Source organism: Ostrea edulis, chromosome 1, assembly GCF_947568905.1.
Source record: "Ostrea edulis chromosome 1, xbOstEdul1.1, whole genome shotgun sequence".
NCBI classification, from domain to species: domain Eukaryota; kingdom Metazoa; phylum Mollusca; class Bivalvia; order Ostreida; family Ostreidae; genus Ostrea; species Ostrea edulis.
Window position 1 is genome coordinate 55,504,123 of NC_079164.1, and position 24,776 is coordinate 55,528,898.

The following is a 24,776-nucleotide window of genomic DNA, read 5'->3' on the forward strand; positions in this document are numbered from 1 at the left end:
TGAAAATCCGAAGAACTATTTTACAAATTGGTGTGGCCAAAGTTTATAATTTCCGTAGATAATCAATTATTTATAATTTCAAAAATGTTGTCAAGGGCAATAACTCCTATGCTGGTATTCCCTCTACTGTATGTCGATTATACACGATTTTCCGAATAATTATCCACAATTAATTTATACATATTTATGAATTAGCAGTTTTTTTAAACTGTTGACTTTTAAAATTTGTCATTTCAATAAGTTTTTATCTATTTTAATTTTACTGTATAACGAAATGGTGTGATTTTCTTATGTTAATGTTAGTGATGAAACGATTGTCGCCGATGATCGATTGTCGGTCGTTCCGAGACCTACGATGCTACTAATCGATTACAAAATAAAAGTCGCGGACATCGTTGACCAAACAAAATCCGGAAATCACTTCAACTTTGTTCAAATTTTATTTTCTGTATGTCAAACCCGATCAAAAATAAGCAAACAAAATGGCGGGAGATATGAAGGACAGTAACAACAATGACATTCAACAGTCAAATAAAGGAGCCTATCACTGATATCTTTGATACAATGCGATTATAGATAAATTCCATTACTTGATATATTGGAATTGATTTATTTACCTGTGAACAAATGAAACAAAAAAGAATTCAAATGTTGTTTCCATACATTTAATGATTCTGTTACATCTAATTTGAGGGGAAAACTCTTAAATGTCAATTCCAATTATAATCGATTATTAATAGATTACTTGTGTCCATCACTAGTTAATGTATACATCTGTTTTTGTATGCCCGACATCTTTAAAAATGTGGCAACGTGCACATTTTCGTTGGTCATTAACTGAATTTAACTATATTGATTGGAAATTAATACAATTTTTCCACTTTCAACCATTCATATTGATAATTCACATGAGGATCAATCAACCTTAATTAACAGCAAAAAATTCAGTTAAGCATTTGAACCTGTCATTCGATGCATTCATTTCCAGGACAGCATCTCTGTAGGAAGGACCCAACATTGCTCTGGCTAGACACAAAATACTGGTGGTTTTTCCAGTTCCAGGAGGGCCCTAGTAAAAATTTTAAAAGTATCATCCAATAAGAGGCCCATGGGCCACATCGCTCACCTGAGTCATCTTGGTGCTGCTGTTCAGCTATTGTGATTTTTAAAAAAAAAATTTTGCCATGAAAAATTTTGACCCCATATTATGGCCCAAACCTACCCCTAAGAGGTCATGACATAACCATAATACAAGGTCACAAGATAAAAAATCTACATGTATATACAAAATATAAAAGACCTACCTTAAACAGTTCATGAGATATTGCCTAAGTTAAGTTTTGTTAAAAAGAGGTCAAAATCCAAGGTCAAGATTACACAAGTTCAAAAACTTTGGTACCAATAGAAAGAAATGCATACATCAAAATAAAGATATATGACTCACCATTCAAAGTTACAAGCAAAGTTAAAGTTTTGAAATTTGGGTCAAACTCCAAGGTCATAAGGTCAAACATCATGGCATCAAATGAATTATTTTGCCATAAGGAATCTATACACAAAATATGAAATCCTTACCTTAAATAGTTCAGCAAATATTGGCTAGCACATAAATACTTGCCCATAAGTCGGATTTTTGTGAGTTAAATTTTGGTCCAAAACTTTATGTCTGACTTATTGGCGAGTCCTAAAAAGATTGCTATTTTTCGATGATCTTGTCAGCGTAAAGTAGTATTTTTATACAACTCTGATGATTACCATGATTATTGTTGACAAGTCTGGACATATCATTATCTATGTATTCTAAGATTATGCATATAGTCCAAGTATTTATATGTTTTAATAATTAAAGTGTATAGAATTTATTTTGTAAATCATTTCCATAACTAATTCTTTCAATAACTTGACTTACTGTAAATTTATCATTTATTGGTAAAATTGAATATTGCGAACCTGATTTAATATTGAAATATTCATAATATGTACTGTTTAAAATATTTTTGATAAAAGATTTGATATTATTAAAAGATAATCTAGAATATAATTCTTGACTATAAAAACTCATTTGTTTATGAAATTAATGGTATCCCATTTACCCAGTTTTCTCGGGACACTAAGTAAACACATTGTCAGGTAAGGGGCACAGGTTTTAAGAGTCTATAATTGTGTAGATAAATGGAGAAGAAAGTAACCATGATAATTGACAATAAGAGATCAAGTATCCTGTTTAAACCAAAAACAATAGATTTGGTTTGGATATTGAGCACCTTGATTGTGCTAGCTGACAGTGGCCTTTTCCGTCTCACCACTCACCAGTGTCGACTCAAATACATTGATGTGCTCTGTAATAATAACTATAAATATTTTTTTTCAATAGTGACTCAGTATTTATCAAATAAAATTGTAAAACATTTTTTTTATTATTACTTGGGAGAGTTATGAAGAACATGTAAAGTGGGGAAAAAAATTGAGATTAGTGTTCAAAATATAAGACAAGGGATAAAACTTTTTAAAAAACATGGACAAAATAAATGAAATGGTACTGTTTAGTTAAATACCGATGTCACATCCCAAAACATTATTTGAACACAGGTAAATACATGAGAGTATTTAATTGATAGAAAATTTATCTGTTGAGGAAAAAGATTAAATATCGGTATCATTTGAAACAAAGATAAAAACATATTAGAACATTGATTTGAAATTGTCAACAGATTCTTGTAAAAAGTTGAAGCGACTTATGAGCAAGTCAATGGCAAATCCCTACAAAATAACCTAAAAATTACAACCAACTTATAGGTAAACCAACTTACAGGAAAGTATATAATGTAGGCTAAGTTTTCTTAAAAGTAGGTCAAACTAAAAGGTCAAGGTCACAAGGTCGAAAAACTTTGGTACCAATTAAAAGAAAGGCCTTGTAACAAGGAATGCACATAATGAAATATGAGAGCTCTATCACTCACCATTCAAAAGTTATGAACAAGATTAAAGTTTAAGACAGACAGACAAGGACAAAAACAATACACAGTCCAGAATTCTAATCAATTTAGGAATGTTAGTATTTTGATATGATTTAGTGTGGTCCTGCTAATCTTGAAAAGAATCTGTTTTCATTGATTTCCTGTATATTTTCATATAAAACTTTGATCTCTTATTATGGCCCAACCCTACCTCTGGAGCCCCTGAATTTATCAAACTTGAATTTGCATTACCTGGGGATGCTTGCATATCAATATGAGTAATCATGGCTCTGTTGTTCTTAAAAGAAGATATTTATAGATGCTTCCTTATATATTCCCATTAAAACTTTGATCTCCTATTGTGGCCCCATCCTACCTCCAGGGGTCACAACAAACTTCAATCTGCACTACCTGGGGATGATTGCATATTAATATGAGTATTCATGGCCTTGCTGTTATTGAGGAGAAAATTCTTAAACATTTTTCTTATATATTCCCATGAAAAACTTTGATCCCCTAAAACTTTGTGGCCCAACCCTACCACAGCCCTGGGACAGCAATTTGAACAAACTTGAATTTGCACCTGGGAATGCTTGCATATTAATATGAGTAATCATGGTCCTGTTGTTCCTGGAAAGAAGATTTCTAGAGATTTATCCTATATATTCCCATGAAGATTTTCAAATGACCTCACCATATTTTTGCCTTTTCCTTGATTGTCTCCCCTTTCGAGGGAGCATAGCCTTTCATTTGCCCTTTACCCAAGGATGATTTGTGCCAAGTTGAATTGAAATTGGCCCAGTGGTTCTGGAGAAGATGTAAATGTGAAAAGTTAAAGACGACAACGATGCCAACAACAGATGCCGGATAAATTTTAATCAGAAAAGCTCCTTGAGCTGTTGGTTCAAGTGAGCTAAAAACTTTTCAAACGTTAAAAACAAATTTAACAAAAATAATACACAGGGTTTGACACTTTTTGTAAGGTAAGCCTCAGGGTTCGTAAAGCAAACAAAGTAGAAGATTCATATGAATTTTGGGTGATAAAATTCAAAACTGAAATACAACAAGAGTACCACAAATGGTACATCATATATGCCTGTCGAACAGTGATGACAAAATTTCAGTGCAATATCTGTATTCATAATGAGAAGAAATCCAGGAAACTATTGGACCTTATAGTTGGCCCTAAAGTACACCAATTAAGCTGAAATCCAAACTGAATCTGTATTTCTCTGAGAGGAATTAAAAACACTAGTGGCCTCTTTATTTTCTAATGTTTGACTACATTTCAGGGTAATACCTATTTGACCTACTTTTAGCCCTAAAGTAGGTCACCGTGCTACAATCCAGCTGAAATGCAAACAGAACTTGTATTCCTCCGAGTCGAAGCCTGTGACTAAATTTCAGGGCGATATCTGTATCAGTAACGGAAAAAAGTAAGAAAAACTGTTTGACATATTTCTAGCCCTACAGCTAGGTCACGTGACGGTGCACCAATCCAGCTGAAATGCAAACTCACTCTTGAGTGACTTTTTAAAAAATTGAGGCAAAGCATATTTGACCAATTTTACAAACACTCTGAGTGATTTTAGGGATACCATATACAGTGAAACTTCTCCAAACCGGCCCCTCAGAAAACCGGTTCTCCCTGAATATCCGCCAATTTTCAAAGTCCCGGCAGAAATCTTAACATTTCCTTACAAAGAAAGTCTTACAAAACCGGCCACCCCTGAAAACCGGACATCGGCCACTTTTTAAAGTACATTTGTTAACAAGCATATGTAATTTACCCTTAACATACCCGCCACTTTTTGAAGACAAGAAAAGTTTGGCCAGAGAAAGATCAAGATCGTCCAGGTGTGAAAATTGACTGACTAACTGGCCAGGTGGGAAATTATCTACCGGAGGTGTGAAAAACGCTAGTGGCCTTTTCATTTTCTAATGTTTACCTGTGATGTCAAGGGTGTTAATTGACACTTAGCTAATCCAAGAGACCCTTCCAAATTCTGTACAAAATGTAAAAAACAGTTCGGAACATATCGAATGAATACAGTATCAGACGCCATATTGTTACACTACATTACCGTATGGATATAAGCGGTAGTTAATAAAGAACAAACCCATGACTGTTAATGATAATTATTAAAAGATAGATTAATTTTCTTGGTTTCCACAGACTTAAAATTCCAAAGAAATATTCAAATTACAATTTCATTTTTACTACTGTACTTTTTAAAAACGTCAAAACAAAATTGTTAATGACATAAGCGATCAATGTAAACAGAGTTTTTATAGGTAAGAGGAATTCCAATAATAGGCCTCTGTGTTTTCTTTATGTATCCTGTTATAGATTTTCAGTTGAAAATTAGATGATTTCAGCGAGAATATTTCTTGTAATTCATAATTACCTCTAGGCACAAGTGGACTAATTTAATCTCCACCGATAATTGATCATAGATCACCAGATGAAAGTGAACAGTACCTACTTTGTGAATATTGAGATAAAACGTCTATAATTGCTAAATTCTAGGTATACCGGCCATCCCTCTAAACCGGCCGTTTTTTCCAGTCCAAGAGCCGGCCGGTTTAGAGAAGTTTCACTGTATTGTGTCATGATATTGTGTATGTGTGTTCCAAAAATCTAAGAGATATCTCAGAAAACAATGAATTATATATAGTGTCCTAAAATGTTGCTAAAAATGTCAGGAGTGCAAAACTTTTTTTGCAACATAAAAAAAATCATGTTTTTTTTCTTCTTCAAATTTCTGTCTATCAAAATAAAAATATTAATAATTATTAAAAGAAAACTATTGTTTGGAAATCTTTAATCTATATACAGTCAAACTGCCATAGCGACCCACTGTATTAAAGGACATATATCGCATGTTTTTTAAAACTTTCTAATTTTTTCAGCAAAATTAATTCATTTCATGCCTAAAACTACTTTACACGTGTTTTAAATGAAGCAGTTTGTGTAGTTTTCGAGTTTGAAAGCAATGAAATCTTGCGATATGAATATTACTTCGATATTTTCTGTGCCATTATGTGTGACGTGATATGCGACCTCGAGTAAGAAACAGTTGTTAGCCATTTCATAAACAGACTAGATTTAATGGACAAAAAAGCCAATTATCACATTAATGGCTTGTAAATAACACTGTAATAGGATGTTTTGTACTGTTTAAGGGTGTACTAGCTGTCAATATAAAGGATTTAGACCGAGTTTTTCAATTGTCAAAGGAAAGTGTGAAGAAAAAGACGTGGATATTTTTTTTGGTTGGCGCAATGACTTTAATTTGCCACTAAAAAAAAACAGTAGCATTTGTCTCTGTATATTTTCAAAAAAAAAACATTTGGACAGAGACCTAGATAAACTGCAAGAAAATGGTTTTATTGAACCTAAGCACTGTTAAGTGTAGGCCTACAGCATTTGCATTCAGTTCTAGTCTTCAAATTCGATACACACTCACACCAATTGACCTTCACCTTGTAATAGCACATAGGCTTAACTTGTGTTCCCAGTTTCTACCAACTGGTAGATTTACAAAAAATTTAAAGATAAAACATAATTGAACTTTTAATTATAAATAATGAAATATTGTATTTCCTAACTTTGAATCGAATTATGATGCTTTCATTCTTCTTTAATTAACAACAATATACGCGCAGTACGTATTTAAATGCCACGTTCCCACTTCCTTACAACAAGTAGATTAAAAAAATAATGATAAATAAAATTGCTTGATCAAAATAAAGAATTGTGATTTCCAGTTACAAAATTGATCCTTTTCAAGATTTTTTTCTTTCAAAATGCACCCGTGACAGTATAGGCCTAGTTGTCAATGATATATCGTATAATAATTTATCTAATCCAACAATAGATTCAATTAATTGCACTGTTTATCTAAAAAACCAAACAACGCTAATTACAGATGTATAAAGGAATAACATTACCACATAGTGTTTAGACAGCGACCCTGTGTAAACATTATTTACTTGCATTTATGGATTTCATACTTGCTTTCCTCGCTACATTTGGGTCGCTATTTGTATTCACTGGTAACTTAAACATAGGACTTGGGAAAATTTGTCAACATCGAAATAAATGTTGCCCATGGGGAATAAATTAGGCCCCTTAAACCCGAGTTTTAAAAAATGTCTAACACTATTTTCACAATAAGTTGATAGACGCATATGACACCACTGTACCATGTGACTACCTAACTAACTAACTAGAATTTTTGAAATCGGGGCTTAGTTTCAAGTCCATATTGTGGTTAATTATTGCAATATTTCGGTGAACGAACTATTTGAACAAGAGGTACTGTGAGCAATGCTCACTAAGAATACCCCCCGCTTACCCCAATCTCCCAAAGGGTGTTGGTAATAGGTATAAACTACCTTTTTTCTGAGTGTAAAAAACAAATGGCATGACAAACCGAACCATATTGCTACTTCGATGTCCAGTGCGCGTGACCTTTGACCTTTTGACCCCAAAATCAATAGGGAACATCTTCATCCCATGGGTAGTCCATATGTATGATATGGTGACTGAGGTGGAAAGGATAACGCTTTAGAGCCCGGAAACCATATTGCTACTTCAATGTCCAGTGCGCTTGACCTTTCACCTTTTGACCCCAAAATCAATAGGGAACATCTTCATCCCATGGGTAGTCCATATGTATGATATGGTGACTGTAGGTGGAAAGGATAACGCTTTAGAGCCCGGAAACCATATTGCTACTTCAATGTCCAGTGCGCTTGACATTTGACCTTGTAACCCCAAAATCGATAGGGAACATCTTCATCCCATGGGTAGTCCATATGTATGATATGGTGACGGTAGGTGAAAAGGATAATGCTTTAGAGCCCGGAAACCATTGCGTCTACAGACGGACAACCCGATTCCAGTATACCCCCCCACAACTTGTTGCGGGGGGTATAATTAATTACTATAAGCATAAGGAAGACAAAATGCATATAATTTTGAATACTTTGAAAACATGAGATGTGTCCTTTAAGTAACTCCCTGTCATATGTGACCATATTAAGTCCCCCCCCCCCCCCCCCCCCCCCAAAGACGTTATCCTATATATTGTACCTGTATTAAACGACCACCTGTCTGACGCGACCAACGACTATGATTTTTATAACCTTTTTGTGTAATTTCACCAAATTTTACCTTTATTTAATGACTGTACATTTTTCGATTACAACACGACTCCTACTTTCGATTTCGGTTGAGCATGGGAATTATCGCCCCTAACACTTTCATTTTAAAACCCACAATTCGTCAGTGTTCTGCCCTCTGAATCAATTATTATACACAAGCTGTCAACATGCAGGGTCGTGTGTGGTTAGTTGATAAAACCCGAGTTGTTGTTTATTTAACAAAATCAAGGATCAGGGAATCAAGGCCGGTGTATTTGAAACTGAAGGTGTGAATTTTGACAAACTTTAAGAAGTGTGGGGTAGATCGACAATGAAAATTTACCACTTGTTATAAGATTATGTTCAACAGAGTGAAAAATTAACCCGATTGCAATATAAATCAGGTAAATATTGTGCTTAGGACTGAAATTTTAAATGGAGTATTTGCGATTTTCCTGCATGAGATACTCGAGGTTTCCAGAATCATGACCGGAACTAGCGGCTCACTTTGACATATCCCCAGTATTTGACACATCCGAGTCCCAAGAAAAATGCCTGCATTAGTTCAAAGCTTAAAAGATTTGCTGTGCACAATGGATATTGTAATTTATTTAATGTCTTTCAAATTGAATAACATATTTCCAGCATTTATTGTACAATCGGAGACGCAACACTTCATCACCTGCTTTCTTCCACCAGAGAAGCATTGCATTTTTTTTAGTTACGAGTAGACTATGTATACATAAATACTCTTTACAACAAAATGTTTATAAGTTTGAGAAAATTTACATGCAGTTCATAAATGAGATTTAAATCTCCTGTAAATGTGTAATATGAAATGCATGCAAATTTTATCATTCTTAAACAGATTAAATGTAATTTTTGATGAATAATAAATTATGATACAACACATTGTTTTCTAGATTTCCAACTTCACTGTATTGTTAATTTTATTTTACAACTATTAAAACCATACTTAATATTCTTAATGATAAATTTCAAATACATGTAAAGTTATTTTTTCCATTGTACAAACTATTTCTGTATATTATTTGCAAAATTTTATGCATTAACTGCAGAAAATAGGCAACCTGTATTAAGAGATCACCTGTCATATGTGACCATTTTTCCATTCTCCATTGGACGGTCTCTTAATACAGGTTTGACTGTACTTTTAAATTCCAAGAGTGATGAAACACTTGAAGCTTAAGGTAGTACTCTACATCGTCATAATGGCTGACTTCCTTTAAAAACATGGATGAAAAAATCGATATCAGCAATATTTGTCTTTTCCTTTTCCATTTAAATACCTAGTCGAGTAGCTCATTGGGTTTGAATTCTGACTGCTGAACTGTAGGTCGCAGGTTCGAGTCCAGCAGGGGTTTTAAATTTTTTTCAGATTACCTTCTACTAAAACTGTATTTTTTTACTCAATGAAGTAAATTTGAAAATTTTCAACTTCAAAATATTGTTGTACATATCCTCCACTTTTCATCTACATCAAATTTCTCTGGTGTAGCATACCTCCTTAAGATATGGCTTTAATCTGAGCAACAAAAAATGTAGTACCATATGCCAGGAGTGCAACATGAAGAATGACCAATTTGTGTAAACAAGAGGCCCACAGGCCTTATCAGTCACCTGAATACTAGTGAAAAAGTATCACTACTTCCTTGGGCCATGAAATCTAGAAAAAATTCTCTATTAAAACTCCCTTGATGTGCACGTGATTTAGTGTTATAAATGAAATCTTTGTGCATCCTTATATTCTTTATGTGGATTGCGCTTAAATTGTTCTCCCGTGTTTATCCAAACAATGGACAATTGTGCACATCAAGGGATTTTAGAATGTTCACTGAGGTAAATGTCGAATTGGCCGATATCACTGGACGGATTGATCGGTGTATGAATGGACGAGATTTACGAACACCCAAGCTGCATGTCCAAACAATGGACAATTTTTTGATTGAACACCTTTAGTCACCTATGTCCAAGCAGTCACCCAAGCTGTTTTAACATTGGTACGATATATTTTGTCCTTCATGTTTGGTACCAAAGCTGTCCGTAAAGAGAGTTTTACTCGGCTAGGTATTTAAATGGAAAAGGAAAAGACAAATATTGCTGATATCGATTTTTTCATCCATGTTTTTAAAGGAAGTCAGCCATTATGACGATGTAGAGTACTACCTTAAGCTTCAAGTGTTTCATCACTCTTGGAATTTAAAAGTACAGTCAAACCTGTATTAAGAGACCGTCCAATGGAGAATGGAAAAATGGTCACATATGACAGGTGATCTCTTAATACAGGTTGCCTATTTTCTGCAGTTAATGCATAAAATTTTGCAAATAATATACAGAAATAGTTTGTACAATGGAAAAAATAACTTTACATGTATTTGAAATTTATCATTAAGAATATTAAGTATGGTTTTAATAGTTGTAAAATAAAATTAACAATACAGTGAAGTTGGAAATCTAGAAAACAATGTGTTGTATCATAATTTATTATTCATCAAAAATTACATTTAATCTGTTTAAGAATGATAAAATTTGCATGCATTTCATATTACACATTTACAGGAGATTTAAATCTCATTTATGAACTGCATGTAAATTTTCTCAAACTTATGAACATTTTGTTGTAAAGAGTATTTATGCATACATAGTCTACTCGTAACTAAAAAAAATGCAATGCTTCTCTGGTGGAAGAAAGCAGGTGATGAAGTGTTGCGTCTCCGATTGTACAATAAATGCTGGAAATATGTTATTCAATTTGAAAGACATTAAATAAATTACAATATCCATTGTGCACAGCAAATCTTTTAAGCTTTGAACTAATGCAGGCATTTTTCTTGGGACTCGGATGTGTCAAATACTGGGGATATGTCAAAGTGAGCCGCTAGTTCCGGTCATGATTCTGGAAACCTCGAGTATCTCATGCAGGAAAATCGCAAATACTCCATTTAAAATTTCAGTCCTAAGCACAATATTTACCTGATTTATATTGCAATCGGGTTAATTTTTCACTCTGTTGAACATAATCTTATAACAAGTGGTAAATTTTCATTGTCGATCTACCCCACACTTCTTAAAGTTTGTCAAAATTCACACCTTCAGTTTCAAATACACCGGCCTTGATTCCCTGATCCTTGATTTTGTTAAATATTAAAACAACAACTCGGGTTTTATCAACTAACCACACACGACCCTGCATGTTGACAGCTTGTGTATAATAATTGGTTCAGAGGGCAGAACACTGCCGAATTGTGGGTTTTAAAATGAAAGTGTTAGGGGCGATAATTTCCATGCTTAACCGAAATCGAAGTAGGAGTCGTGTTGTAATCGAAAAATGTACAGTCATTAAATAAAGGTAAAATTTGGTGAAATTACACAAAAAGGTTGTAAAAATCATAGTCGTTGGTCGCGTCAGACAGGTGGTCGTTTAATACAGGTACAATATATAGGATAACGTCTTTTGGGGGGGGGGGGGGACTTAATATGGTCACATATGACAGGGAGTTGCTTAAAGGACACATCTCATGTTTTCAAAGTATTCAAAATTATATGCACTTTGTCTTCCTTATGCTTATAGTAATTAATTCTAATAGTTCGTTCACCGAAATATTGCAATAATTAACCACAATATGGACTTGAAACTAAGCCCCGATTTCAAAAAGTCTACTTAGTTAGTCACATGGTACAGTGGTGTCATATGTGACCTTCGTCTATCAACTTATTGTGAAAATAGTGTTAGATATTTTTTAAAACTCGGGATTAAGGGGCCTAATTTATTCACCATGGGCAACATTTATTTCGATGTTGACAAATTTTCCCAAGTCCTATGTTTAAGTTACCAGTGAATACAAATAGCGACCCAAATGTAGCGAGGAAAGCAAGTATGAAATCCATAAATGCAAGTAAATAATGTTTACACAGGGTCGCTGCATGTCTAAACACTATGTGGTAATGTTATTCCTTTATACATCTGTAATTAGTGTTGTTTGGTTTTTTTAGATAAACAGTGCAATTATAATTGAATCTATTGTTGGATTAGATAAATTATTATACGATATATCATTGACAACTAGGCCTATACTGTCACGGGTGCATTTTGAAAGAAAAAAAATCTTGAAAAGGATCAATTTTGTAACTGGAAATCACAATTCTTTATTTTGATCAAGCAATTTTATTTATCATTATTTTTTTAATCTACTTGTTGTAAGGAAGTGGGAACGTGGCATTTAAATACGTACTGCACGTATATTGTTATTAATTAAAGAAGAATGAAAGCATCATAATTCGATTCAAAGTTAGGAAATACAATATTTCATTATTTATAATTAAAAGTTCAATTATATTTTATCCTTAAATTTTTTGTAAATCTACCAGTTGCTAGAAACTGGGAACACAAGTTAACCCTATATGTTATTTCCCATCTCCCATCAAGTTTATTCCACACTATAAAATTTTATATCTAAACTTTTGCAATAATGCCTAATCTATTCCGTTCATACAAACAACAAAACGTACGATATAAAATACACCCAAATTAAATGAATTGCGATTTATGTATGAATGTAGCTGCAGAACTGTAGCTCTCTGAAAAAATATTTTGACGGAACAGAGAGCTACAGATCCACCCCTTATAAAAACCTTCGATTTATGGTGCACAAAAAGCTGCGAACAGTTGAGGCCTGATATCATTGTATTCTTGTGTTGCTGTCTCATAAATTTAATATAAAAAATTCTTAACATATTTTCCTACTATACTTGTGTGCAAACATACCTTCAAATATTAATTAAAGCCCCATATGACCTGAAAACTCCCAGCTTCAAATGATTTCGTTTGTTGATGCAGCCATGTTAGGTAGCCGGTCAATTCAAACCCCGGTTCATTTCCATACTTTTACAATAACGTCTAGATGTGAACTAATATCCCCACAAATATTTTAGCGAAATATTTTAAATAATATATCATCCCAGTTCCTTTAAATAATAATTATTCAAATAGCTAAACTCCCGGCAATGCGGCTTGCATTAGTCTGGTCTGGTCTCCATCCCTGTCACACGTGTTAAGGACTTTTGTAGCATTTTCGTTAATCAAGAGTTTATCTTACCTTTAGAAAAACTATATTTTTTAATTTCTATAAATTATTCGTGTTGATAATAAATGAAGAGCGAAAATATAACTTATAACGAATTTTATGAATATATATACCAACAACAACAGGGTTCGAATTGACCCGGCTACCCAACATGGCTACGTCAACAAACAAATCATTTGAAGTTGGGAGTTTTCGGGTCGTATGGGGCTTTAATGAATATTTGAAGGTATGTTTGCACACAAGTATAGTAGGAAAATATGTTAAGAAGTTTTTGATATTAAATTTGAGACAGCAACACAAGAATACGATATCAGGCCTCAACTGTGCGCAGCTTTTTGTGCACCGTAAATCGAAGGTTTTTATAAGGGGTGGATCTGTAGCTCTCTGTTCGGTCAAAATATTTTTTCAGAGAGCTACAGTTCTGCAGCTAGTATGAATGGGGATGGGTACAATTTGAATAGTTTTCAAGATGGTTTACTTAATTAATGTGAGGAATATAACGCCAGTCAACGTAAACCGTGCATTGTGACGTCACATCTGGCCGTGATGTGTTTTCTTTCAAACCAAACAATCGCAGCCATTTTCCTTGAGTTGTGAACACCGACAATTGCATAGGCGACGCACTGATTGGCTAACATAAAGTTCACATGGACATGACCCCCTAGTCGGGTTATGTCAGATCTTCTTACGCAGAGTATACGGCACAGATCTAAGATTGATTGATTGATTGATGTTTTCCGCCACACTCAACAATTTTTCAGTTATATGGTGGCGCCCAGTTCTTTATTGGTGGAAGAGAGAACCCAGATATAATGTACCTGGGAAGAGACCACCGACCTTCCGAAATTAAACTGGGAAACTTTCCCACTTACCGGCGCGAGCGGGATTCAAACCCCCGCCAATAGAGGTGAGAGGCCGTGTGATTTTGAGCGCGATGCTCTAACCACTCGGCCACGGAGGCCCACAGATCTAAGAAGTCTGATTTTAATTAGATTGTGAAAATAGAAACAGAAAACCCTGAATGGACAGACAGACATACTGATATTGAACATTGCACCTTAATACATCCCATCTAAAGACAGGCATATAAAAACTACTTATCATCTCTATTATTCTCTTGATGGATGTTGAAGTTCAAGTTACAGAAACATTTGTATAAAACTCACAGCAATGATAACATTTGGGACATTTCCATCTTTGGCAAAAACTTTAAGACGGCTTATCGTTTCCTCATTACCAACTACATCGTGAAGCTTGACTGGTCTGTATTTCTCAACCCTTCAAAATAAACAAAACAAGCATTCTAAGAGTATTGCATAGCAATACATATACTGGTTGCAAAAATTATAGGACAGCCTGTTACCGACCAACCAACCGACCGACAGGTGCAAACCAATATGCCCCTCTTCTTTGAAGGGGGGCATAAAAATTCATTAATTGTCAACCTTAATTATCTAATTTGACTACAAATTCATTAATTATCATATGACCTTGTAGATGGGAAAGGCCTTTTATATTACATGTAATAAATTTCATCATTTGTGCCAAACTTGGTTCCCTGTACATGCAAAACTTTGATCCCCTATTAAAAATTGTGGTCCCATGCAAACCAGAGGCGTCATGATTTTTCAAACTTAAATCTCCACTTTGTCATGAAGCTTTCATGTAAATTTTAACTTTCCTGGCCCAGTGGTTCTTGAGAAGAAGATATCTAAATGACCTCACCTTATTTTTGTGATTATCGACCCTTTCAAGGGGGCATGGCCCTACATTTCAACAAACTTGAATCCCCTTCACCTAAAGATGATTTGAATCAAGTTTAGATTTTTTCCTATATACAATCAAACCTCTTTTTAAGAGGCCACCTTAGGGAAGTTATGAAAGTGGTCACTAATGACAGATGGCCTCTTATTCCTGTTTGCCCTGTAAACAGCCAGTCAATCATTTCTTCATTTCTCATATTTATATGTTATCGCCGCTTTCTTTCTGGATCCAATTTATTTTCAAAATCCTCCAGATATTCAGCTTATCTTTTCAAAACTTTGTTTATCTGATTCTTGCCAACATTCAATTCTGCAGCAATCTTGCAAGAAGATATACTAGTCTAGTCAATCTAGCAAATCACCTCAAAGTAATAGCAACAGAAACAAACTCGGTGGAATTTAATAAACAAAAGCGTGGTTAACAACATACAAAAAATCGGACAAAATCGGACAATGGGAAATATTTCAAATTTAGACTTAAATGTTTTAGTAAACCATCGATGTTTTGTGGTGTTTATGGCACACCGTACACGTAATTTAACTGTGACAGTCATTGGAATAAAGTTATACACGACAATCTAAAGTGTATGTAATAAAAAACGCGATTAAACAGCTTAACAGTTGTATTAAAAAGGTGATTTTAAGACCTTATATATACATACAATATTGCTCAGCATCTTATATTCTTTGCCGATTTCCATTCCCGGGGAACTTACTTTCGGAACAAAGCTTCAAATTATTTTGTTTGACCCTTTACTGAATTAATTTTAACTAGTGGGTATTGTTTTTTACAAAAAAAAACAGATGTCTCCCCTTCAAAGTTTGATTGTCTAATAACCGGGGCAACAATAATGAGTGCAAGCATCTTAATGTCTGCTTTCCAAGGAATGGGTCAAGGTAAAAAAAATTTGGTACAGTACATCTTGTCTTAAATCTGCCTTCCACGTAAGTTTGAAAACCTAATGTCAAAGGGTTCTCAGGTTATGGTCTGGACTATACTTTGATGTAAAAGACTGACCATGACAACGTAAGTAGGTCAAGGTCAAAAATGTTGGTGATGTGCACCCCCTCCTCAATATTGCCTTTCCATATTACAAGTTTGCAGTCTTGATGTCAAACAAATCTTAGTTATGAAATCATCAAGTTTTTTTTTAAACATGACATTGAATGAAGAAATGGGTCAAGGTCAAAAATGTTGGTACAGTTCATCTTGTCTTAATGCCTGCTTTCCATGTTGTAAGTTTGAAATCCTAATGTCAAAGGGTTCTCAGGTTATAGTCTTGACTACACTTTGATGTAAAAGAGTGACCTTGAATAAAGAAATGAGTCAAGGTCAAAGATTTTGGTACAGTACATCTTGTCTTAATATCTGCTTTCTAAGTTGTAAGTTTGAAATCCTAAGGTCAAATAGTTCTCAGGTTATAGTCTTGATGTAAAAGAGTGACCTTGACACTGTAAGTGGATGAAGGTCAAAAATGTTTGTGGTGTGCACCCCTCTTCCATATAACCTCTCCATATTCCAAGTTCAAAGTTTTAATGTCAAACGGTTGTCAAGTCAGCTTTTGGCCTGGACTATATTTTGACATCAAAAATTGACCTTGACTTTATAAATGGGTCAAGGTTAAAAATGTTGGTGGAATTCCCCCTTTCCTCATTCCCCCTTCTCACATTCTAAGTTTGAAGTCTTAATGTCAAAGCGTTCTAAAGTTATGGTCAATTCATGTTTTTCTTAATTTGACCTTGAATGAAGAAAGGGGTCAAGGTCACAAATTTTGGTGCACTCTTCCATATCATCTCTCCATATTCCAAGTTTGAAGTTTTAATGTCAAACAATTGTCAAGTCAGCTTTTGGTCTGGACTATATTTTGACATAAAAAATTGACCTTGACTTTATAAATGGGTCAAGGTCAAAAATTTTGGTGGAATTCCCCCTTTCCTCATTCCCCCTTCTCATATTCTAAGTTTGAAATCTTAATGTCAAAGCGTTCTAAAGTTATGGTCAATTCATGTTTTTCTTAATTTGACCTTGAATGAGGAAAGGGGTCAAGGTCAACAATTTTGGTGCACTCTTCCATATCATCTCTCCATATTCCAAGTTTGAAGTTTTAATGTCAAACGGTTGTCAAGTCAGCTTTTGGTCTGGACTATATTTTGACATAAAAAATTGACCATGACTTAATAAATGGGTCAAGGTCAAAAATTTTGGTGGAATTCCCCCTTTCCTCCTTCTCATATTCTAAGTTTGAAATCTTAATGTCAAAGCGTTCTAAAGTTATGGTCAATTCACGTTTTTCTTAATTTGACCTTGAATGAGGAAAGGGGTCAAGGTCAACAATTTTGGTGCACTCTTCCATATCATCTCTCCATATTCCAAGTTTGAAGTTTTAATGTCAAACGGTTGTCAAATCAGCTTTTGGTCTGGACTATATTTTGACATAAAAAATTGACCATGACTTTATAAATGGGTCAAGGTCAAAAATTTTGATGGAATTCCCCCTATCCTCATTCCCCTTTCTCATATTCTAAGTTTGAAGTCTTAATGTCAAAGGGTTCTAAAGTTATGGTCTATTCATGTTTTTCTATGTTCCAAGTTTGAAGTCTTAAAGTCAAAGGGTTCTCTAGTTAGGGCCCGGACAAAATTTGGTTGAAGAAGAAGAAGAAGTAGAAGAAAAATGACAAAAACAATATGTCTCCCCTTTGAATGGGAGACATAATTATGAAACATAATATTTACTTTAGAAGTTATGAATAATCAATTATAAATGAAATCTTAAAGAATTAGTGTCAATTTACAAGGGGGAATTACGTTTGTTAAAAAAGAAAGTATAGAAAGCCATTAGGGTTAAAAGTTTCAGTTATTTTGTATCTTCATCATTTGTGCAAGCATTTTGTATTAAAACTTTTATAAAACTAAGTAAGTAAAGTAATTTTGCTTTTTTTTTTTCAAATTCAGGTTTGGGGAGTCATTCATGGGTAATAATAATGATAATAAAACATTGATAATATGTTGTACGGTGTGACCGTTGAGACGAGCGAAGCCCATTAAGTTTGCAACACGACTTATAGACGTTTTATCCGCCTCTTCATCTAACGCAGGAAATATAACGAGGTGGATGTAAACAGTTACATTGTGACGTCATATTAGCTGTAATGTTTTTTCTTCTCTCAAACCAAGCAAAAACAAAATGTTTGAAGCTATGAGAAAGCTTGTCTGGAATTTAAAAACGTTTATGGTACTTTCTAAACAATCTAATTATTTTAATTACGGGTTTGTCAACGAAGTATACCGCAGTGACGGCGACATTTTTCCAGAAGCATTATGGGTAATACTCATCTTTTTTCAGCTGAAGAAGAGCAAATCACGTGACTTGTATGTGTAATCATTGGAGCGAGCTCGTCGCATCGCAAAGCGACGCGAGCTTTGCTCGCTATAAATAATAAAAATCATTAGTGGATGGATCACTGTTCATTATCTTCACCTTCCTAAATGAGGATTCCATAGAGAAAAAGATATCTTCTGGTGTCGATGTCACCGACTTTGTACGATGGAATTCCATAGAGACACTTATAGGAGATTTGCTTTGTGAAGTATTGTCTAACACAATATCATTTTTATAAGTTCAGTCATTGCCACTAACTACTAACTACAGCTGCAGAAGAGGAGCACTGCAAGAATTTTTTTTCATGGAGGGGACTAAAGAAATGATTAATTTGGATCCTTCGAATTGGGGCTTATCACTGCTTTCAGCAATTCTTGTATCCGTTAAAACTAAATTACAAGTCGCGCCAGATAAACTTTTGAACGTTACTTGCTGTAAATGCAAGGCAAATTGTGACACTAGCCGTTGTACTTGTAAAAACATGGACTAGCTGAACTGTACTGCAATTACTCAAATTATCACTTATATAATTATCAGGCACGTAGCAACAATGGCTCTACCCCCTTTTATCATTAAATGCAAAGTTGATAAATTTTTACGTACAGAGGTCGATTTTTAGACAGATTGGTTGCCCTCCCTTCTCTTTTTTTAAAAATAGCATTGTCGTGAACTGTACACAGTGGAAGTGTAAAATTGAACTGAGAGAACAACCTTAGGCCCCCCCCCCCCCCCCCCCCCCCCCCCCCCCCCCCCGCGAATTTGACGAAGTGCACGTATTAAAGATTTCTTTATAAAATCAAAGAAACTGAACCTTGTTTCGTCATAGATGTAGTACAAAATGTTAAAACTCAGCTTAATAAAGAATTTGGTAACGTAAGCTTTACTATACACTGTTTGTTTTAAAATACTACATGTATTTATGTGAAACATAGGATCGGAATGGTAAGCGCGCCTCCAACTTCCGATGTAAGGGGAGTAACTGCAAAAATGTAGGTCATCTTTAACAGACCATTTTTGAAGGGGCACTTGTTTTGTGTTAACAGTTTATTTTAATGTATAAATCTTCATGTGGTAACTCATATTTATGCCTAATGGACAGGGAAAAGTATTTTCTTCCAAAATCCAGTTTTTAACGATTTTTGTTGGAAAATGAAGATTTCAGCCCAAAATTCGGAAAGGGAAAATAAATTTTGGTGCAGAAAAGTATAGTTGTGCATTTGGACGTTTTATTCTTAAATTTATAAGATCAATGTCATATATAATATCTTCTATAAAACAGTCATTTCCTATCATTTCCAGTTTTTCATTATTTTTGTTTTAGAAAAAGGTAGGTTTTCCTAACTAAAATGGCATTTTTCATATATATTGCCAATAATATATATATCTTCCTTGTTGAACAGTTTTTAAAATAAATCCTAACTTCAATTTTTATTGGTAGCCTCAAATGTATAAAAAAAAAAAGTGGGTTTTCTTCTTAAAATTTCAATCTCTAACAATTATATTCAAAAAAGCAAGATTTTACCCAAAAATTACAATCAAGGAAAGAATATATTCTGCTGTCAAAAGTTTTAATCGAACATTTCCAGGTTGAAATTTGAAATATGAAACTAATTTCTACTGTATGTTACATGAAATGAACCTTTTTTCTTCAATTTCCAGTTTTTAGCGATTTTCATGAAAAAACACATCATTTTACCCCAAAATTCTAATTTTCCCATTGTAATACAAAAGCCGATTTTTATTATGTTGTTTGCATGTGTTTTCTTGCATGAATAATCAAAATTTCATTTCTGTTGCAATTAGTTTGAGGTTTTGCTCATATATGGCTAGATTGACTAGACTATACCTTTTTTATCCAGATCAATCACTTTGATTTTTTCTGACAGTTAAAACTTTCCGCTTTACATTCAGCGAATCAAGCGAAGTGAGAGGTCTGATTTTAATCAGACTGGACAAACAACAATAACAGAGAACAAAATATTTAATTTGCATATGAACACAAATCTGTTTAATAGCTTCAGGTAAACTGACCAGTATTTAATTACCCAAGCAAATGTGTGTTTTCAAAACAATCAGCTATCATCACAGCTGATTAACTCATGTAAAGTATCACGTGATAAAACCATGCCATTGGACAGAATGACTACCTATCAGGCTTAAAATAAAAATTGATTTGTTTGATGTACTCCGAACGACCCGTGAAATTTGCCCCTACCCGATCATTTTTTCCGCACTTGGAATTTTCAATTCTTTTTTATTTGCATGCTCCCTGGAAAATAGACATTCTTCGAATTAGTATTAAACTTGATGCCATTTTTTTTTTATTTGGACTAGTTGTTTTACAGAATTCTTGTTATCAAAATGTTCTTGGGCGTCTTTCGGTTCTACTTTCACTTTGATAATGACCAATTGTTAATCCGGTAACTTTTCAAACACTTTTCTTTGTGAACGATCAAATATAACGCTTCACAGCTCCAAATTACCACATTATCTACCAACAAGATAGAACAAGGAACTACGAACTCCCCAGTTGAGGCCTGATCGTATTTATGTACAAAAGTTTGAAAGCCATGTTATTTAATTAAAGGCAATGACAAGTTCCGGTAAAATGGAAGCTGTACACAGCGAAATTCAAACTCGTAGGTTTTAGTTCTCTTTTTACGCTAATTAAAATGGAATTAAAGGCAAGTCAATTGTGAAGGTAACTTTTTTGGTAGTATATTAATGATATGTGACATGATTTTACCTATTTTCTTTAAAGAAGTGGACAGGCAGTCTACATCCTGTGCCTGTCCACTAGCTTCTCTAAAGAGAATAGATTTTACCGAAACATGTACTGAGTGCGATTTTTATTTTGCTACTTTGCAGGTATATGGGACGCATTCTATCGTTAAATCGGGTCCGTAGGACATTATCATTTTAACGATAGAACATTCTATCTACGTTCAACCAGGCACTTGGCCGTCTCCGCAAATCTCCAACCAGCTCATCGGAGAAAGCAGAGTGTCTGGGTGCACGAGATTAGCTTCACTTACACGAGTATCGCACGGAACTCTGGGTAGAGAATGTCCTGTAAGCATACATGAGCATTTTATAGAAGACATCAGTGATGTTTGAGGTGAGTGCGAAAAATTTAGCAATCTTCATTAGGAATGCAAAAAACAATTTTATAAATGAAAATATAATTTTAATTTTGAGGATGCATGTCCCTCAAATGAGCTGCAGAGCAAATAAATCGACTATTATTGATATTACCGCCATTGCGGTGAATAGGCGCCATTCCGGTTATTCTTTAATTCTCCGCGTGATTATCAACTAACCTCTGATAATATCTATATAGTGAGTTTATAGTTATATAGATGGTATTTATTCACACTCACCAGGGTTGACCATGTGCTTGATTACTCTCTGATTTAGTTGTAATCTTGGAAGAAAAGGGTACATCGTCGACTTGCATTTCTTGTTCAGTCATTTTCTTGGGTGGGCGGTAAATCTAGTACTGCCGACTCCCGACTCCCGATGGTCCCGGATTGCGATGTTTTAAAGATAATATTAAAACCGGCCAACAGAATTACTTCATACTTCTCGGGAACAATCTTTATGTCCAAATTGATTCACACAATTAAAAATGCATGATTTATAAAGATTCTTAAAAAAAAATAATTTAAAAGAGAAAACGATGTTGAATAAATCTTTATGTTTTACTAGAAGTATTTCTTCTTTTTCACAGTTTTAATGATTCCAAAATATACATGCAGGCCTATATAGTGTATTACCGACTCCCGACTCCCGATGGTCCTGGATTGCGATCGATGATTTATAGATAATATCAAAACCGGCCAACAGAATAACTTCATTCTTCTCGGGAGCAATCTTTATGTCCAAATTGATCCACACAATAAAAAAAAAAACCCAATAATATATAGATAAATTCTTTAACTTGAAATGTCGCCTCCCCAAAAGTGGTCATTTATAACCAATTTTCCACTTCGGATGAAAGTGAAAACCTTTACATAGCAAATTAGTTTAATTACCATCTGATGCGAGGTAAGCCGCATTGCCTATAAAATTTGAACAACAAATCCTAGGTGTGAATTAAAATTTCCCGGGGGGGGGGGGGTGTTGTGTTAATGGGGGCAAATCAATAAAAAAAACCAAAAAACCTGCCATTTCGAAATTCCAAGGGGGTGTTCTATTATTCAAGAGAAAATCTATTATTAACATTTTTTTAAAAATATTATATATTTGTATCTAAAATCAAATATTTTTATTATATTTTCTAAACTCGGGTTTGAATTTTTTTTCTTCCCCAGCAAAACAATATCTAATACGAATTTTGAAGGACCAATTTTACATGTACAAAAATAAATTAATTTATCTTGATTTTCTAATGATTAAAATTTACACATTTTAAAGCTCAGAATTTGTTATATAACTGTTAATTAAGGTATTCAATGTGTAATGACCATATTTCATATCTAATAAATGGATGGTGGAATATTTGTAATCATGGTATCATTTTGAAGGGTTCATCAAATAAAAATAACCCACGGTAGGAATTTTCTAAATTTTGTTTACTGCTTGATATATTTCACCTAGAATTTAACATTGAAGTATATGGGAAAAGCATCTTTTATTACAATATTTTAAAAACAAATTATATATTCATACTAATCTCTTGGTAGAAAGTTACATACACTTTCTTTTTATGAAAATATGAAATAAAATTAATCATTGACCACACACATTTTTAGAAAATTAGATTTTTCTTATTTTTACAAAGGGCAGACAACTCTTCCAAAAAGTCTTAAGTGCAAAAAGGTCAGCTTCTAATCATTTACCAGTCATGTGAATTTCATCCGCTTCACTTCCATCATTATTTAACAATAAAGTTTTATGTTGATCTAAATCCTTCAAAATTGTTCATTATCCTTTCATTATACATGGAATACCTTAAATAATCAAAACATTGTTAAAAATCATATATCAACAAAATCATATACATTTTGAATATTTTCTGTTATTATAAAAAGAATTAGATACGGTATCTTTTATTTTTATTCTTAAATAGAATTATTTTTTTGCGATAAATACACGTACATCGAACCAAAACAGAACACATGATTTAGTGCGTTTGACTAAAAAACCATAACAAATAGGGCAATATGTAAAATGGAATATTTTTTCAAGACAATTAGTAATAAATGTGTAATTAAAATTCATCAAATTAAATTTAATTTGTAATGAGGGCTCTGCGGTAGAACTACGTCCACGTCGTAGAATCAGGGAAAACACATAATTTATGTGGCTAAGAGTTCTGCCATAATTTCGAAACAGAAAGAATGTATAATAATGGTAAATTTTATTAATTTTTAAAAGTAATTTGTTTCCGTTTTAATGGTATTTTTCTTTGGATCATATTGTGTTATGAGCTATGTTTGTTAACAGTACCTGTATCGGTGTCCGTTTTCGGTTTTTGTATTTATAACACAGTACTAGATTTACTGCTTTTGAGTAGGTGACACTTCAAGTTTAAGAATTTATACTTATTATTATTGGGTTTTTTTTAATTGTGTGAATCAATTTGGACATAAAGATTGTTCCCGAGAAGTATGAAGTAATTCTGTTGGCCGGTTTTAATATTATCTTTAAAACATCGCAATCCGGGACCATCGGGAGTCGGCAGTACTAGATTTACCGCCCACCATTTTCTTGGTAAGCGGTAAATGTAGTACGGTCGAAAGCCGAAGGTCCCGGATAACAATTTTTGCATGATTTCTCTCTTAATAGTCGATAGAATGACATCAAACTTATTGTGATAACTGTTTGTGACCTATTAAACAAGAATCATATAACTTTTTGGGGGAATTCTGTAAAGAAGATACTGAACCAGAGTTCGGATACCAAAAAGCGGTTCGTTTTATAAATGCCGAAACCCGAACACGGTCGCCGATCGTTTGATCTACCGAAAGTCCGCGTTTTAGCATTATGGACAATATTGAATGAGACTGAATTCTAGATATCTAAGGTAACTTAGATCAATCGCAATTGCATATATGGTGCATTTATATGCGCATTTTATTGTATCACCCTACATATTATTTGTAATTATACATGTGTAGTACACGCACTTTTTTGCAATATTTCAATCCACTTTGATATATACACTATAAATAGTGTGCTTCTTTTTAAACTTCGGTTGTTGAAGCATATTCGTTATTGAATTAATTGAATAATTTTATAATTCAATTATTATTTTGATGCAGTGTAGGCTACTAATGTATACGAAGTGTGATTTAAAGTAATCATATGTAATTTATATGTAATTTATCGAAGAGGAACGACAAATTTTAATATTATCATTCCATCATCAAGACGATTAAAGACTGTACTATCATATTTCCCTTTTCTTTCTTAATC

At 33.7% G+C, this 24,776-nt stretch overlaps 1 protein-coding gene across 2 annotated transcripts in view; it reads right to left on the bottom strand.

Annotated features, from left to right (window-relative positions):
* Positions 1–21,878, bottom strand: part of LOC125664664 (replication factor C subunit 2-like) — a 119,080-nt gene extending 97,202 nt beyond the window's left edge. Inside the window, exons 1-3 of one of the 2 annotated variants that reach the window (XM_056154518.1) lie at positions 21,737–21,878; positions 14,380–14,491; positions 963–1,069 (exon numbers count right to left, since the gene is read on the bottom strand). In XM_056154518.1, coding sequence (XP_056010493.1) covers positions 963–1,069; positions 14,380–14,491; positions 21,737–21,828 — 311 coding nt within the window. In that variant the 5' untranslated portion in view covers positions 21,829–21,878. The remainder of the gene's footprint in view (positions 1–962; positions 1,070–14,379; positions 14,492–21,736) is intronic. The other variant, XM_056154520.1, reaches the window with a different exon arrangement.
* Between the last annotated feature and the right edge of the window lie 2,898 nt (positions 21,879–24,776).